Source organism: Leucopleurus acutus, assembly GCF_964270905.1.
Source record: "Leucopleurus acutus genome assembly, chromosome: 19".
NCBI classification, from domain to species: Eukaryota; Metazoa; Chordata; class Mammalia; order Artiodactyla; family Delphinidae; genus Leucopleurus; species Leucopleurus acutus.
In genome coordinates, this window is record NC_139161.1 from 43,307,846 (window position 1) to 43,320,337 (window position 12,492).

Consider the following 12,492-nt stretch of genomic DNA (forward strand, 5'->3'; position numbering starts at 1 on the left):
AAAGAAGTGAAAACCATGAAATGTCCCATGTTTCTTTTTTCTATCAGCTCCTTCCCCTAATAAATTTCTGCCATTATCTGCGACAAGTAAGACAAATATAGATCTAGAGTATAAAACACAAAAAAGATCCTGGGACACCAACTTTATTTTGCACAGACAATGCCAGGAATTTGGTTTTGTTTATAAGTCACTACAACTGTCATAAACAGGTCAGGCATTTGACTGTTCTAAGCTTTGGGCTGTAGTACTACAGAAATTTGGGGTATCTTGATATTCTCCTGGAACTCTGAGAATGAAATACATTGGGTTTGAGAGTGGAGACATTAAAACTGTGGAAGTACTAAAAGAACATGAGTTCCAGTGGAAGATATCCAGATAGTAGCTACTGAACAGACCCAGGATCCAATTAAACTGAACAAGATATCTATGTTTGAGATGGTGAAGAATAAAAATATAGATGGAAATACCTTTTTGTATATGATTAAAGATTTTAATGTCTACTAATTAACGACATGGAACAACGAAGGTTTATTTTGTTCTCTCAGAGAATTTGCCCATAGATTTTACAAGTAAAGTTTTAAAATGCTGGCATTATATACTGGTGTCCAGAGAAGAACTTACAATCCTATGTGATAAGTTTAGTAGACCTATTGGTCTACTAAACCAATTATGCCTAATCTGAGATGAGAAATACACTGAAGAAATTTAATAATATAGGGCCTTGGGGGTAAACTTAAAATGAAGCAATTTCTCAATTAACTTTAGTGACTCAGGGAGCAACAATGAGACATTCATAAAGATGGGGGCCGGAGGGGGTGGTTGAAGCACCTAGTACAGTAACTCAGTACCTCCTGGGCCTAAAGTGCCTCACTGGGTATTAAATAAGCATGGTCAGCTCCAACAGAGTTAGGTCTGTTTCCAAAAAAAAAAAAAAAAAAAAGATCTTGGGTGTTGAAATGACCAACTCACTGGTCCCAGCTAGATCCTAGAGAATGAAAAAGTTGTTTTTCAAAATTACAAGCAGGAATTCTATGCAACCCTCTGATGTTTCTGTGAGTTGGTTAACAATACCCCTGTTATAGTACTGGCCTAGCTATTGAACCCACTGGGTCAAAAGAAATATAATTATTGGGTGAGTGATTATTCAGAGAGAATTGACCAGTATAATCTATCTTCCTCACAACACACACTATAAAGGAAGTTCTGTAATATTTATCAAAGCCAGTGTCACAATGAGATAGTAGTAAGGTTTAGCAGTGATGAAGGTGGAACCCTGATGGGGAAGATGAAGAAAAGGGTCCAGTTTTCTTCTTGGTTCATTCTTCCTTCTCACATGAGCCCTGAAAGACCTGGAGGGCAAACTATTAAGGTGTTTATGAGAAAAGAAGTGAGGATGTCAGGTCAGGCTCTGACTACAGCTTTATACTTTAAGTTAAAAAGGCCCTGAGGATCCCAAAAGCTCTGTCCAGGGTAGGTGAACAGCCAACGATCTGGAATAGAAATTCAAGCAAAGAATAGAGAGGGCATGCGCTAGGAATATTCTCAGTCTTTATAAACCTGTATTGTAAGGTATTCCTTGGGCAATAATAGATTAGGTAAAGATTTGGGAATGGACTATCAAAGTTTATTTACAAATCAAGATTGCCTAGGTATGGAAATATAAATTACACTTCAGTTCTACAAGACTGCGAATACTGATATAAAAATTTTTAAATGCAATAAAAAAATTCCAGTAACAAAATAACCTAATTGAAAAGGTGAACTTAAAATAAAAGCAATTGAAAAATGATATCTTATACTAGTCACAAAAATGAGAAAGTATAAATGAAGCATCATTAAGTCAGTGTACATCCTATCTAAATTGGTAAGATATGATTTAAAACTTCAAGAGAAAAAGAAAAATCCATGTGGCAATTTTCCCAATTCCATTTTTTTTAATCTAGTATTTTTAGTTCTACATTCTTCCTAAAAGTAGTCAATGAATAAACAAAGACCACCCAAGTCCCTGTTTCTCTTTAGAATAATATTCAACTTTCTTTAGTTTACATATGAAACAATAAATAGAAGCATACTGTCGAGGAATGGAAGCATACTGTGTAGCCTAGGCAGATATTAGACTAGTCAGAACATTTAGGGATTAGTTCTGGGTAACACATGTGAAAACAGACAATAAGATTCCATCCAAAGGGCCAGGTTTCTGAAACTATCATGTGATAAACATATTTCAAATATAAACTAAAGTTAAGAATATTTTGCCTGAAAGATGTAAATAAGAGCAAGGACAAGATGGGAAAAAAAGAGAGAGAGCCTCTCTCAGAATTGTAGATGATTACTTAGAAGAGATGTGATGTTGTGAAGCACCTGGCACAGCACCTAGCGTATACATTGAGTATTCCATAAAAAATGAGTCTTCATCATTCTTTAGATGAGGTAGTAGGATTAATACTAACTACAGAAGGTACAGAAACTTTGATTCAGAATGCAAGAAATTGGTAGTAGAGAAAAACAATAATGAACAGAACTGCCTTAGAAAACAGTGAGTTCCCAGCGTTAGAGATATTCAAGATGAAGCTTAAGAACTGATTCTCTGCCAGGGATGCTACAGAAGAAGTAATCCCTGATTTGTGTATGAGTTTGGACCAACTGACATCTAAGGTTCATTCTAACTCCTTACAATATTGAGGTGATCACTAGGAAAATGATCTCTGTACTTTTTCCTCTTTCCTCAAGTATGTCACTTAATGTAAACTTATAGGTTATCTTACCTATGAGATTCTTGCTCTCCTTTCATTTTCTCTACTTTTGATAACATATCATCAACTTTAAATGTTTTCCTGGAAGAAACAGATAAACAAAATAATCACTTCTCAACTGGGAAAAACAAACAGATTACACTTTATTGTCACTATAATAGGCAAGTTGGAGATCTGATTTTATTTATAATAAGATAAATTATGGGATGGTTAGCCGTAACAATGAATACTATCGAGACAGTGTATGTTGTAATACAGCAAACAAGCCTTCAAGTCCCATCTCAAATGCTAACTTTTCCACGAAACCTTTTGTAATTATTCCCAAACCAGAGTGATTTTTCCCTACCTATGGCACTTGGTTTACATTTATTTTGACATTTAGTCTCCTAAATGTGAAACTTGCATAAGTATTTTATTTCTACTAGATTACTAGCTCCTGAAGGGCAGAGATTTGTTTTCTTCAAGGAAAGCCACATAGTGCTTGGCATATTGCCTTATACTTGGTAGGTGTTCAAGCATTTGTTGGACTGAGCCAAACAAATGCAAATTATGTATATTTTGAAACACTCATATTTCCATTAAGTAACCTGACAAATATGGATATTCCATAGAACAAATATGAAGTTAGTAAAACACACTCAAAGATTAGCAGCAATGGCTAAAGTTAAGTATGTCATTTTAAAGAGATGGTTGTCACCATCATGAAAAAAATTTGAAGTTTAAAGGACATTCCCATCAAATCATAACAAAATTAGCAGCTTTTAACTTAACAATTTTAAGAGAAAAAAGTAATTTCCAATAAAATAGAAGCTTATATTAAGAATAACCACACACCTAGCAAGCAATTTAAGAATGAATGGATTCTAAAACAAGCCTCATCTTAGTTCTTAAGGTGCTCTACTATATACATTTTCTAGAAGCTGAAAGACTAGACCCATATATGTTAACTGGAAACAAATATTTCTATTTATACTCATATATTTTCTTCAAATTTAGAACTTGGAAAGATTCATGTATTCTTGTAAATTTTGAATTCAGATATTAGAAATTACTAATATGCTCATTCCTCAAAAACAGCTATTGTACTCAACTACTATAATAAAAATTATCAGTAGAGAAATGTTAATGTAAATATATTGTACTAAAACACTGATAGGAAGAGCAGAATTGATATGATCTATATTTCAGGTGAATAAATAGCCTCTATTAACAAAAGATCTTTTTTATAAAAAAGCTTCTCTCTTTACCTTTAGAGTTACTGAAAACCTCAATATCGAAGTCTCACCCAATAAAGCATAGTAAGGAGTTCTTTATGAAGGATGGCAGGCAATACATTTTCAATCTCCATAGATAAGAGAGAAGAAAGAAGAAAAATGTAGGATTCTTTTAGGCTAGTTACAAAGAACTTTTCAGTATAAATACTGAAATGTACTACTGAGGAGGGTTGTAAAGTTACTGAAAACTTTTTAGAATAATATGTTTATCTTTGTGTAATGATTAAGAAGAAACCCTGTCTGTAGGAAGAAAAGTTAAGACTGTAGGTCACAAGGTTCACCTCTTCCAACTTTATGGAGCTGTACATAGGAAAACTGAATATTAACAACCATTTGAATAGATCATACAGGTAACCCAGCATTCCTTAGGAAAAACAAACTGTATAGGCAACTACATAAAAGCAGCCCCACCTCCCAACACCAAGTATTTGTTTCTTTAGAAAAGTACTGCTACTGTAGCTCAGATTTAACAAGGGAAATAGTTATCAAAAAGGTCATCATAAAGGAGAATATTCTTAAAATTCAAGAAATTTTTTGGGGAGGATTCAGAAACAGCTTACATAAAACCTACTAAAATGGATTCAATAAAAGATGCCGTTGTCCTCACCAGTATTTCCACTGTGCCAGTGTAGTGTCAGCCTACAGAATGTGAATACCTCTATGAAGTGCAACTAAAGTAAAAGGCAAGTTTAACAAATATTATCAGATTTAATGTTACACCTGCTTATACAACTTCAAAAGGAGTGATAAGTGTACTCCAACAATGAATATTATGTTATTGTGTAACAGTACAAAAGGAGTTCCAAAAACATTCTGAGCAAAGGTATTGTACTAAAAGCAATTCTGTAAAAGCAGTTCCAAAAACATTTGGAACAAAGACTACTATCACTGGGCTGAATTCATCACCTTCCAAATTCACCAAGTACTTTGAAAAGGACAGCGCTCATTTGAAGATATTAAGTTGTAGCATAATTTGTTAAAAATCAGTCTTATTGTCTTATATACGCCAGGCATACAACAAAAGAATTAAGTGATTCCTAACGCATTTTTACACGGAAGTAAACTAAATGGAATGTATATGTTTCTTGGCTGGCAAACTGCTTCGAAACTGTCCCAAAGGAGAATTTTTTACCTAAGGGGTACTAAATTAAGAAAATTCATTTCTACTGCCATGCTTTTAAAATTGCCTCCACTCATTAGCAGACAACAGAAATGTATCCCACAATGAGGCAGTCAAATAGTCTAATAAACAAATATGATGTATATTTTTTAATCCACTTATGGATTAAACTCAAATTTATTCTGAAAACACTTTATCACTTTAAAATTAAAATCGGGGGCTTCCCTGGTGGCGCAGTGGTTGAGTCCGCCTGCCGATGCAGGGGACACAGGTTCGTGCCCCGGTCTGGGAAGATCCCACATGCCGCGGAGCGGCTGGGCCAGTGAGCCATGGCCGCTAAGCCTGCACGTCCGGAGCCTGTGCTCCGCGACGGGAGAGGCCACAACAGTGAGAGGTCCGCGTACCGCAAAAAAAAAAAAAACAAAAACCGGGCAGCATTCTAGATGATAACTGAAGTACTTAAAAAAATTTTTTTTTGGCCGCACCTCAGCATGTAGGATCTGAGTTCCCTGACCAGGGATTGAACCTGCGCCCCCTGCAGTGGAGCCTGTGCTCCGCAACGGGAGAGGCCACAATAGTGAGAGGCCCGCGTACAGCAAAAAAAAAAAAAAAAAAAAAAACTAAAAGAAAAAGTTTACTACTTAATCAAATTCTCCTAGTTTTATAGAGTAAATCAAGGGTCTGCAAATTATGGACCATCGGCCAAATCCAGGCTGCTGTCTGTTTCTGCACAGCCCATGAGCTAAGAATGGTTTTTACAGATAAAACATTTGCAGGTGATTTGATAACAGAGAATACTAACTCTAAATCTCAATTAAGCTAAATGTTATCCCTCCCACCCCACCCCGAAAAAATAAAAGAATCCCACACTTCTCACTAGTAGGCACATATTACAAAACACTGTACTCCAGTGGTTAGGACTTGGCGCTCTCACTGCCAGGGCCGAGGTTCAATCCCTGGTCAGGCAACTAAGATCCCAAAAGCTGCACAGCAACCACCCCCCACCACCACCAAAAAAAAAAAAAAAGAAAGAAAAGAAAAAAAAGAAAACACTGCACTCAATTATTATGTTTTGAATGTCATCAATAAAAAAATTTGTTGATATTCATTTTCTCTTTTTGTGTAAGTACCTACATACTACCTAATATCCTCAATTCCGTTTCCTGGACCACAAAGCCTAAAATATTTACTATCTGGTCCTTTAGAGAGAAAGTTTCCTGAATCCTGGCATACAGCAGACAGGTAAAGAGCTGACATAATTCTGCTGCCTAATCCATCACCTTCTTCCTAGTTATTTAGGCACCTGGCAGGTTTCACCCGTTAAGTGCAACGCGCGCGCTCTCTCTCTCTCTCTCTCTCTCTCCAGAAAGATTACCAGATGACAAATAGTTGTAACATTTCAATCCTTCAAAAATACATCTAGATATATCTACAAAGCTAAACTATGTCTCGCTGTAAAAAACGCGGTGCTTATTTAATAACCAGTAGGAGTCTCCAAAGGAGTTTAGTTTCAAAGTTTACTGAAAAGCTTAATGGTTTTACAAAGTCAAGACTGTAACAATACCAAATGCTTAGTAGAGGTTCTCTCCTTTAAATTTAAAGTTCTTCACTTGATATGCTCAGTAAATAATCATGGGTGCAGAACAAGAAACTACCATTCTATAATTATATATGGTTAAATGTTACAAAGCAAAAACAAGCTCTCTGACACCTTCAGATTCCACTTTAAGACTAGGTGATTAGGATTAAGAAATTTTTAAAGACATTCCTCCTACTGACTTCAAAAGTATTTCCCTTTTAATAAGACAACCACCAAAGATATAAAATGAGACTTTCTGAACCTATCATCATAGAAGTGAATTCTTTATTGTTAGAACATATAAGAAATATTCAGACATTAACTGTTAAATTTATGTATCAAAGATAATTCCCATGAGCCCGTTAGTAAATATTTAAATCCTCAACTTCTACCAAACTTGAAAATAACTATTAGCACAGAGTAAAAAAATTAGTCAGTAAAATCACTTCATTTACTCCACTACCAAATCATTTGTTAGGAAAAAACTGGCAATCAACTGGGATTTACAAAAATGATACTATTAAAAATCACTTTGCAACCAATTCACTCTTTCACCTCAGTTTTCATATTTAATCTTTCAGTAGAAATCATACTTTAAAACAAAATTTTAACATGGTTTGAACAACTTGAAATAAGATTCATAAAATGTACCTTTTGATGTTTGTTCTGGAGTTTCGATGAGACATGTAAGTAAGGGTTCTATGCAAAAATATTGGCTATAAAAAAAGTTAAAATATTAAAATTAAATAGGTGAAATTCTAGGAAAAAAATAATATCAGTAAATTTTGTTGATTACTTACCGCTATAAGATTTCGCGTTCGAAGAAACCTATAGATCTGCGTTGGTTCTAGGTAACAGAAACAAAATCCAAAGTTATCTAAATTTACTCATACTTAAGTTGTTAAGAAAATACCAACCCAGCCCATGTTATAACCAATATAAACCAATAACCTATTAGTGAAACTATGTAGTGAATATTTACATCAAGAAAATAAGTATGCACAATTAGATCAAAAGACATTCAATATACAGCATACATTCACAAAACGCATCTACATTTACTTTAAAGTTTCTCTACAATCTAGTTCTTAAACCTTGCATTTCTAAGGTAGCTATTTTAAAACCAGTCTGTATGCAGAACTGAAAGAAGCAGTTACATTCATTTAACTTAGTTAATTTAAACTATTTATAACCTATCTACTTCTAAAAAGTAGCTAAAATGAGGTAGTTGGATTCAGTAAAAGAACTCTTTGTTGAAGCCAAATAACAAAATAAAATGTTCACTTTTTAACTGGTCTTTTCAAAAGTCTGTACAGTAGTCAGCCGAAATGGAATAAAACCGTTACCTCGATAGATGTCCTAATACAGATATAATCAAAGTGAAATCCAAGACATAAGTTAGCTAAAATTTTCGGTGAATATTGCTAGTTATAGTTCAAGTTTCTATTTTGCTCAGTGTAAATATTACCTCAGTATGTAAATACTACCTCAACACATATTTTTAAAGTAACAGATTCCCAGAGTGTTTTTAATGCTGTTTAGTTAAAATCTTGTTATAAAGGACTTAGGTTACAGATAGAAAATATTTTATATACAAGTACCATAATACCAGTTACATTAATGACCTGTTAGTATTATGTTTCTTTAAATAAAGCAGTATAAAAATGACCTAATATGACTAACTATATTAGTAAATACATCAAAGCATATAAACTTCTCAGAAACTAAGATTAATATTAGAGAAGAATCAAGTTGTTTTGTGACCATATCTAACTCTTAATGACAGTTCATCTCTCTAAAGTAGACTCATCAAAAGAGCAAAACAGCTAAAACTTTCTTGCAGGATTTGTCTTCTCACAACATTTAGAAAGAATTTTTTAAATTTCCACTTAATCTTCAGTTAGTTTAGTTTCAAATAAACTAAAAGGAGATGAGATGTTTTAGAAAGGCTGCAAACATGTATGTTTACTGTCATCACTGTGCTTTAGTTCTCCACCATTATTTCCAACTGAAAGCCTCTCCAGATTTCTGAAAGTATATTGAGCAAACGCTAGAATAATGTGAATCTTTCTCAAGCAGGTTCAATACTAATTTCAATAAAACCCGAAATTCCTTGTATTAAATTCCAATTAGAATTTCATGAAGCACTAATGAGAGAGAATGAAAGAAGGGTATTAAACAACGCAATACATCTTTCCAAGAACAGCTGATACCATGCCCTTAACATATGCCACAAAAAAATTGTAAATAAAGACATTGAGTGGTAGAGCTGAGTTTATTCAAGTCTCTGTAAGATATCTAGCTATTAAAGGTCATCCAAATTACAACATCCGTACAAAAGCAAAGAGGAAAACAATCAGGATGTAATATTCATTAAAGAACAGTTCAGATTACTCATAGTCATGACATTTCTTATATATTCTATTGTTTCTTTCCAGACACCTTGCCCCCCTTCCCAAATTAAGTCGTAGCTTTGCCCTCCAAACAGACCTTAAACACAGAAACTGACAACAGAAAATGGCCCGAAATTAAGACAACTACAAACGGGCAGAATTCCGAAATCGTCTAGAGAGAAATAAGATGCTTAAACACTGCCTGTCTCAGTTTACGTACCCATGAAACGGGTGGAAAGATGTGAAAGGTGTAGAGCATCAAAAGGTGCCATGTTAATGCACCAAGTTAGTGCGAAGGCATTTCAGACTAATGACAATTTGGTCGATTTTACTGCACTCCTCTCTTCACAGGCTTCATTTTGCTCCTCTAAACCTACAACCGACAGCCTTGTACTTCTATAGTACGGAAGGCATGAAAGAAAGCAAGAACTAGTCCTGAGATCTGACGGTAGATCCAACTGTACAGTCCAACTGTGACCTCCCCACCTAAAAAGCAGCCTGCTCTCAACGCGGGGCCCCATGCCTCAGCTCGCGTGTAAATCTTCGGGGAGGCACGAACCTCACCTGGACCCCCTAGTCCACCTCCCCCAAAGGCCCTAGACTTCGGGGCCCCTCGAGCCGTAACCCCGGAAGGCGGAACGGCCCCCTCAATTTCGCCCTCCACTCCCGAATCAAACCGACTACCGGTGAGGAAGGGGGTCCCAGCACGAGTGTCCCGGCCCCCTAACGCTGCAAGAGTGGGGATTCCTGCCCCCAAAGCCTTCATCACACTCACTCTCAAAGGCCTGGAGGAAAAGCTCGTGGTCAGCCTGGACGTGCTCCATTTTCGGCTTCTTCACCGGTAACACCGCGGCCCCCGCCGCTGCCGCCACGGAGGAGGAGGAGGAGGCCGAGTAACTGCCGCCGCCTCCACAGCCCCCGCCGCTGGATTTGCCGCCCGACGCCGTCGCCGCCGCCACCGCCGCCGAACCCCCGAAGCCGCCTCCCCCGGACCCCGCGCTGGGCCCCGAGCCGCCCCCTCCCCCACCGCCGTGCTTCTGAGGCGCCATCGCGGTTCCTGCCTCCTCCCCCCGCCAGCTACCCGCCGGGCGGCCCCGGAGAGTAAGCGCCGGCAATACCAACCGCTCGCCCCAGCAGGCTCCGGCGGACCGAGGGGGGAAGGAGGAGAGAGGGGAGGAGAGGGGAAGGGAAGGGAGGAGGAGAGGAGGGAAGGAGGGAGGAAAAAAAAGTGTCTCCTCCTGAGAGCCCCGCTCCGCTCGGGAGACCGCTCACCCTAGCCTGGCCTCGCTCCGCCCACTTCCCCCGCCCGGCGCTCTGATTGGCCGGCGGGAGCGCGCGCCGCCCGGCCGCCCAGCCTGTTGGCCCGCGGATTCCCCCGTCAGTCACGCGGAGGCGCTTCTCGCGGAGGCGCGGCTTGGTTGGCCCGTGCGCGCTGCCGATCGCGGGCCCGGCCGCCTCTTTGAACTGAATTCGCGGGAAAATTAGGGGTCGGAGCGGCCTTCCTGCTGGCCCCGGTGCATTGTGGGGAGAGAGGGACCCAGCGAGCGGCTTAGGGAGCCGTTTCTCGCCTTATGAGCGTCGTCAGTCGCCGCCCCCGGGGGATACAGGACCCCTGAGGAGAGGCGGGCCGCTGAGGAACGGGGAGGCGGGTGCTGGGGGGTCGAGGGGCTTGTTAAATGAACTGAGATCCATGCCGGATCATCGAGTCTCTAACTTCACAGAAAGGGGCCTGCCTGGGGGTTGGTCGGGTCGCTTCTGGTCTGAGGGGCTCTCAGGGCGAGGATCTGTTCCCCGGTCCCCTCGCCACCACGTGCCTCAAGCCGCCCTTGGCCGAATCCCACCCAGCGAGCCCTAGAGAGGACTGGGGGCAGCCAACGGGTTGCGGCTGCTGCTCTCGGACGCCGCTGGGCTCCACTAAAGGGAGCGATTTCTAGGGAGCAGGAATGTCCTATCAAATGAGGAAAAGGATTTTCTGTAGGTGCGGTGAGGCATCAGGATCGTTACTGAGAGCGGTTGTGGCTTCTCAACGTGTTGGAAGCAAAACTTAGGTTTTTGATTCCCGGACACCACAGGAGTGGCCAGAGGGACAAACTGGATGATTTCTTAGAAGTACCTACACCCATCTTGAGAACCTGCCCATTTTGCGCTCAAAAACTGGAGAGGGGATCCGGTGTTTTAGCCGGTCTCGCTTAAAAAGAGAGATGCATAGGCCCGGACGGGTTTGGAGTTGAGCTAATACTCTTCAAGATTTGAATTTCAGGTCGGACAAGATGATCTCTAAGGATGTTCTTCCAAATCAAATCCTGTAATCTTGTGTTACATTAAAATGAAACATTATCTTCAAAAATTCCAATCTGTAAACACAGAGCCGTTTCATACTTTCAATAATATTTTTTAAATGCCTGCATTGAGCCCTTTATAGTTCACTTCAAAACGCTGTTTACAAAGCAAGCATCTTTGGAATGGTTATTTAAATAACCAAAGTGCTGATTTTACAATGCATTTGCTACATAAGAAAGTGAGCTCTACAAATGATGCCTTGTAGTATAAAATTCGGCATTTCAGGAACACATCTGAAATTAAGTATACCTGTTGCTGATTTTTAAGTACAGTTTATATTTTTAGCCAGACAAAAAGTTCAGAATGCTCTCTTGTTTGTTATACTGTTCTGTACTCAATATTTTTAAAAAAATTCCCCCCTACCAAGAAAAAAAAAAAGAGGTTTTGTTTTGTTGTTTAGATTTGTCAAATAAGCCTTCTCTGATTACTGCCACCCCTAGAGGCTTGTGGGGTGTTAGATCTTGCTAAACTGCTCATCTTTAGCTTTACAGGGTTAGAAAATGAAGTTTCATCAATTCAGTCAAGGTCTGGAGAACTAAAGCGCACTAAGCAAATCACAAGATATCAAATTATAAACCAGAATGCTAATTTATTAATTAACAGTAAATGTAACTGGCAGAATTACCAGTCTTCGTCGTTTATACAGGGTTCTTCTTTGGGGTGAAGGGAGGGTGGAGATACAGGTACAGTCAAAGAAAAAGACCGAGTCACAGGTTATCATAAATCTTTGATGAACAGAAAAATGGAGCCAAAGGAGTTGGGATGTTCTTAAAGGGTATTTCCTTTAGGAATGCCATGGTAGCGTTCTAGGCTTCAGCATGGACATGGTTTTAACGTACAGTCGCTTACCAGTACTGGTCATGAGAATCAAACCCATCCATTCTATGGGAGGGGCATAGTAACAAATTCTCCCTTTTTGTATTCTCCTTTGTGGAGAATGTATGTAGAACACTAAAAAAATCCTTATACCCTAGGACAAATTAGAATTAATTGAGGGGTTTTCTTGGTTACATTACAGTATTCTTAATCAGAC

General features: G+C 38.9%; 1 protein-coding gene across 1 annotated transcript in view; it reads right to left on the bottom strand.

Moving 5' to 3' along the window:
• The window catches only part of SUZ12 (SUZ12 polycomb repressive complex 2 subunit), a 39,107-nt gene extending 28,765 nt beyond the window's left edge, over nucleotides 1–10,342 (bottom strand). Inside the window, exons 1-4 of the mRNA XM_082861056.1 lie at nucleotides 9,895–10,342; nucleotides 7,527–7,573; nucleotides 7,378–7,442; nucleotides 2,766–2,834 (exon numbers count right to left, since the gene is read on the bottom strand). Of these exons, the coding sequence (XP_082717182.1) occupies nucleotides 2,766–2,834; nucleotides 7,378–7,442; nucleotides 7,527–7,573; nucleotides 9,895–10,168 (455 nt within the window). The 5' untranslated portion in view covers nucleotides 10,169–10,342. The remainder of the gene's footprint in view (nucleotides 1–2,765; nucleotides 2,835–7,377; nucleotides 7,443–7,526; nucleotides 7,574–9,894) is intronic.
• Between the last annotated feature and the right edge of the window lie 2,150 nt (nucleotides 10,343–12,492).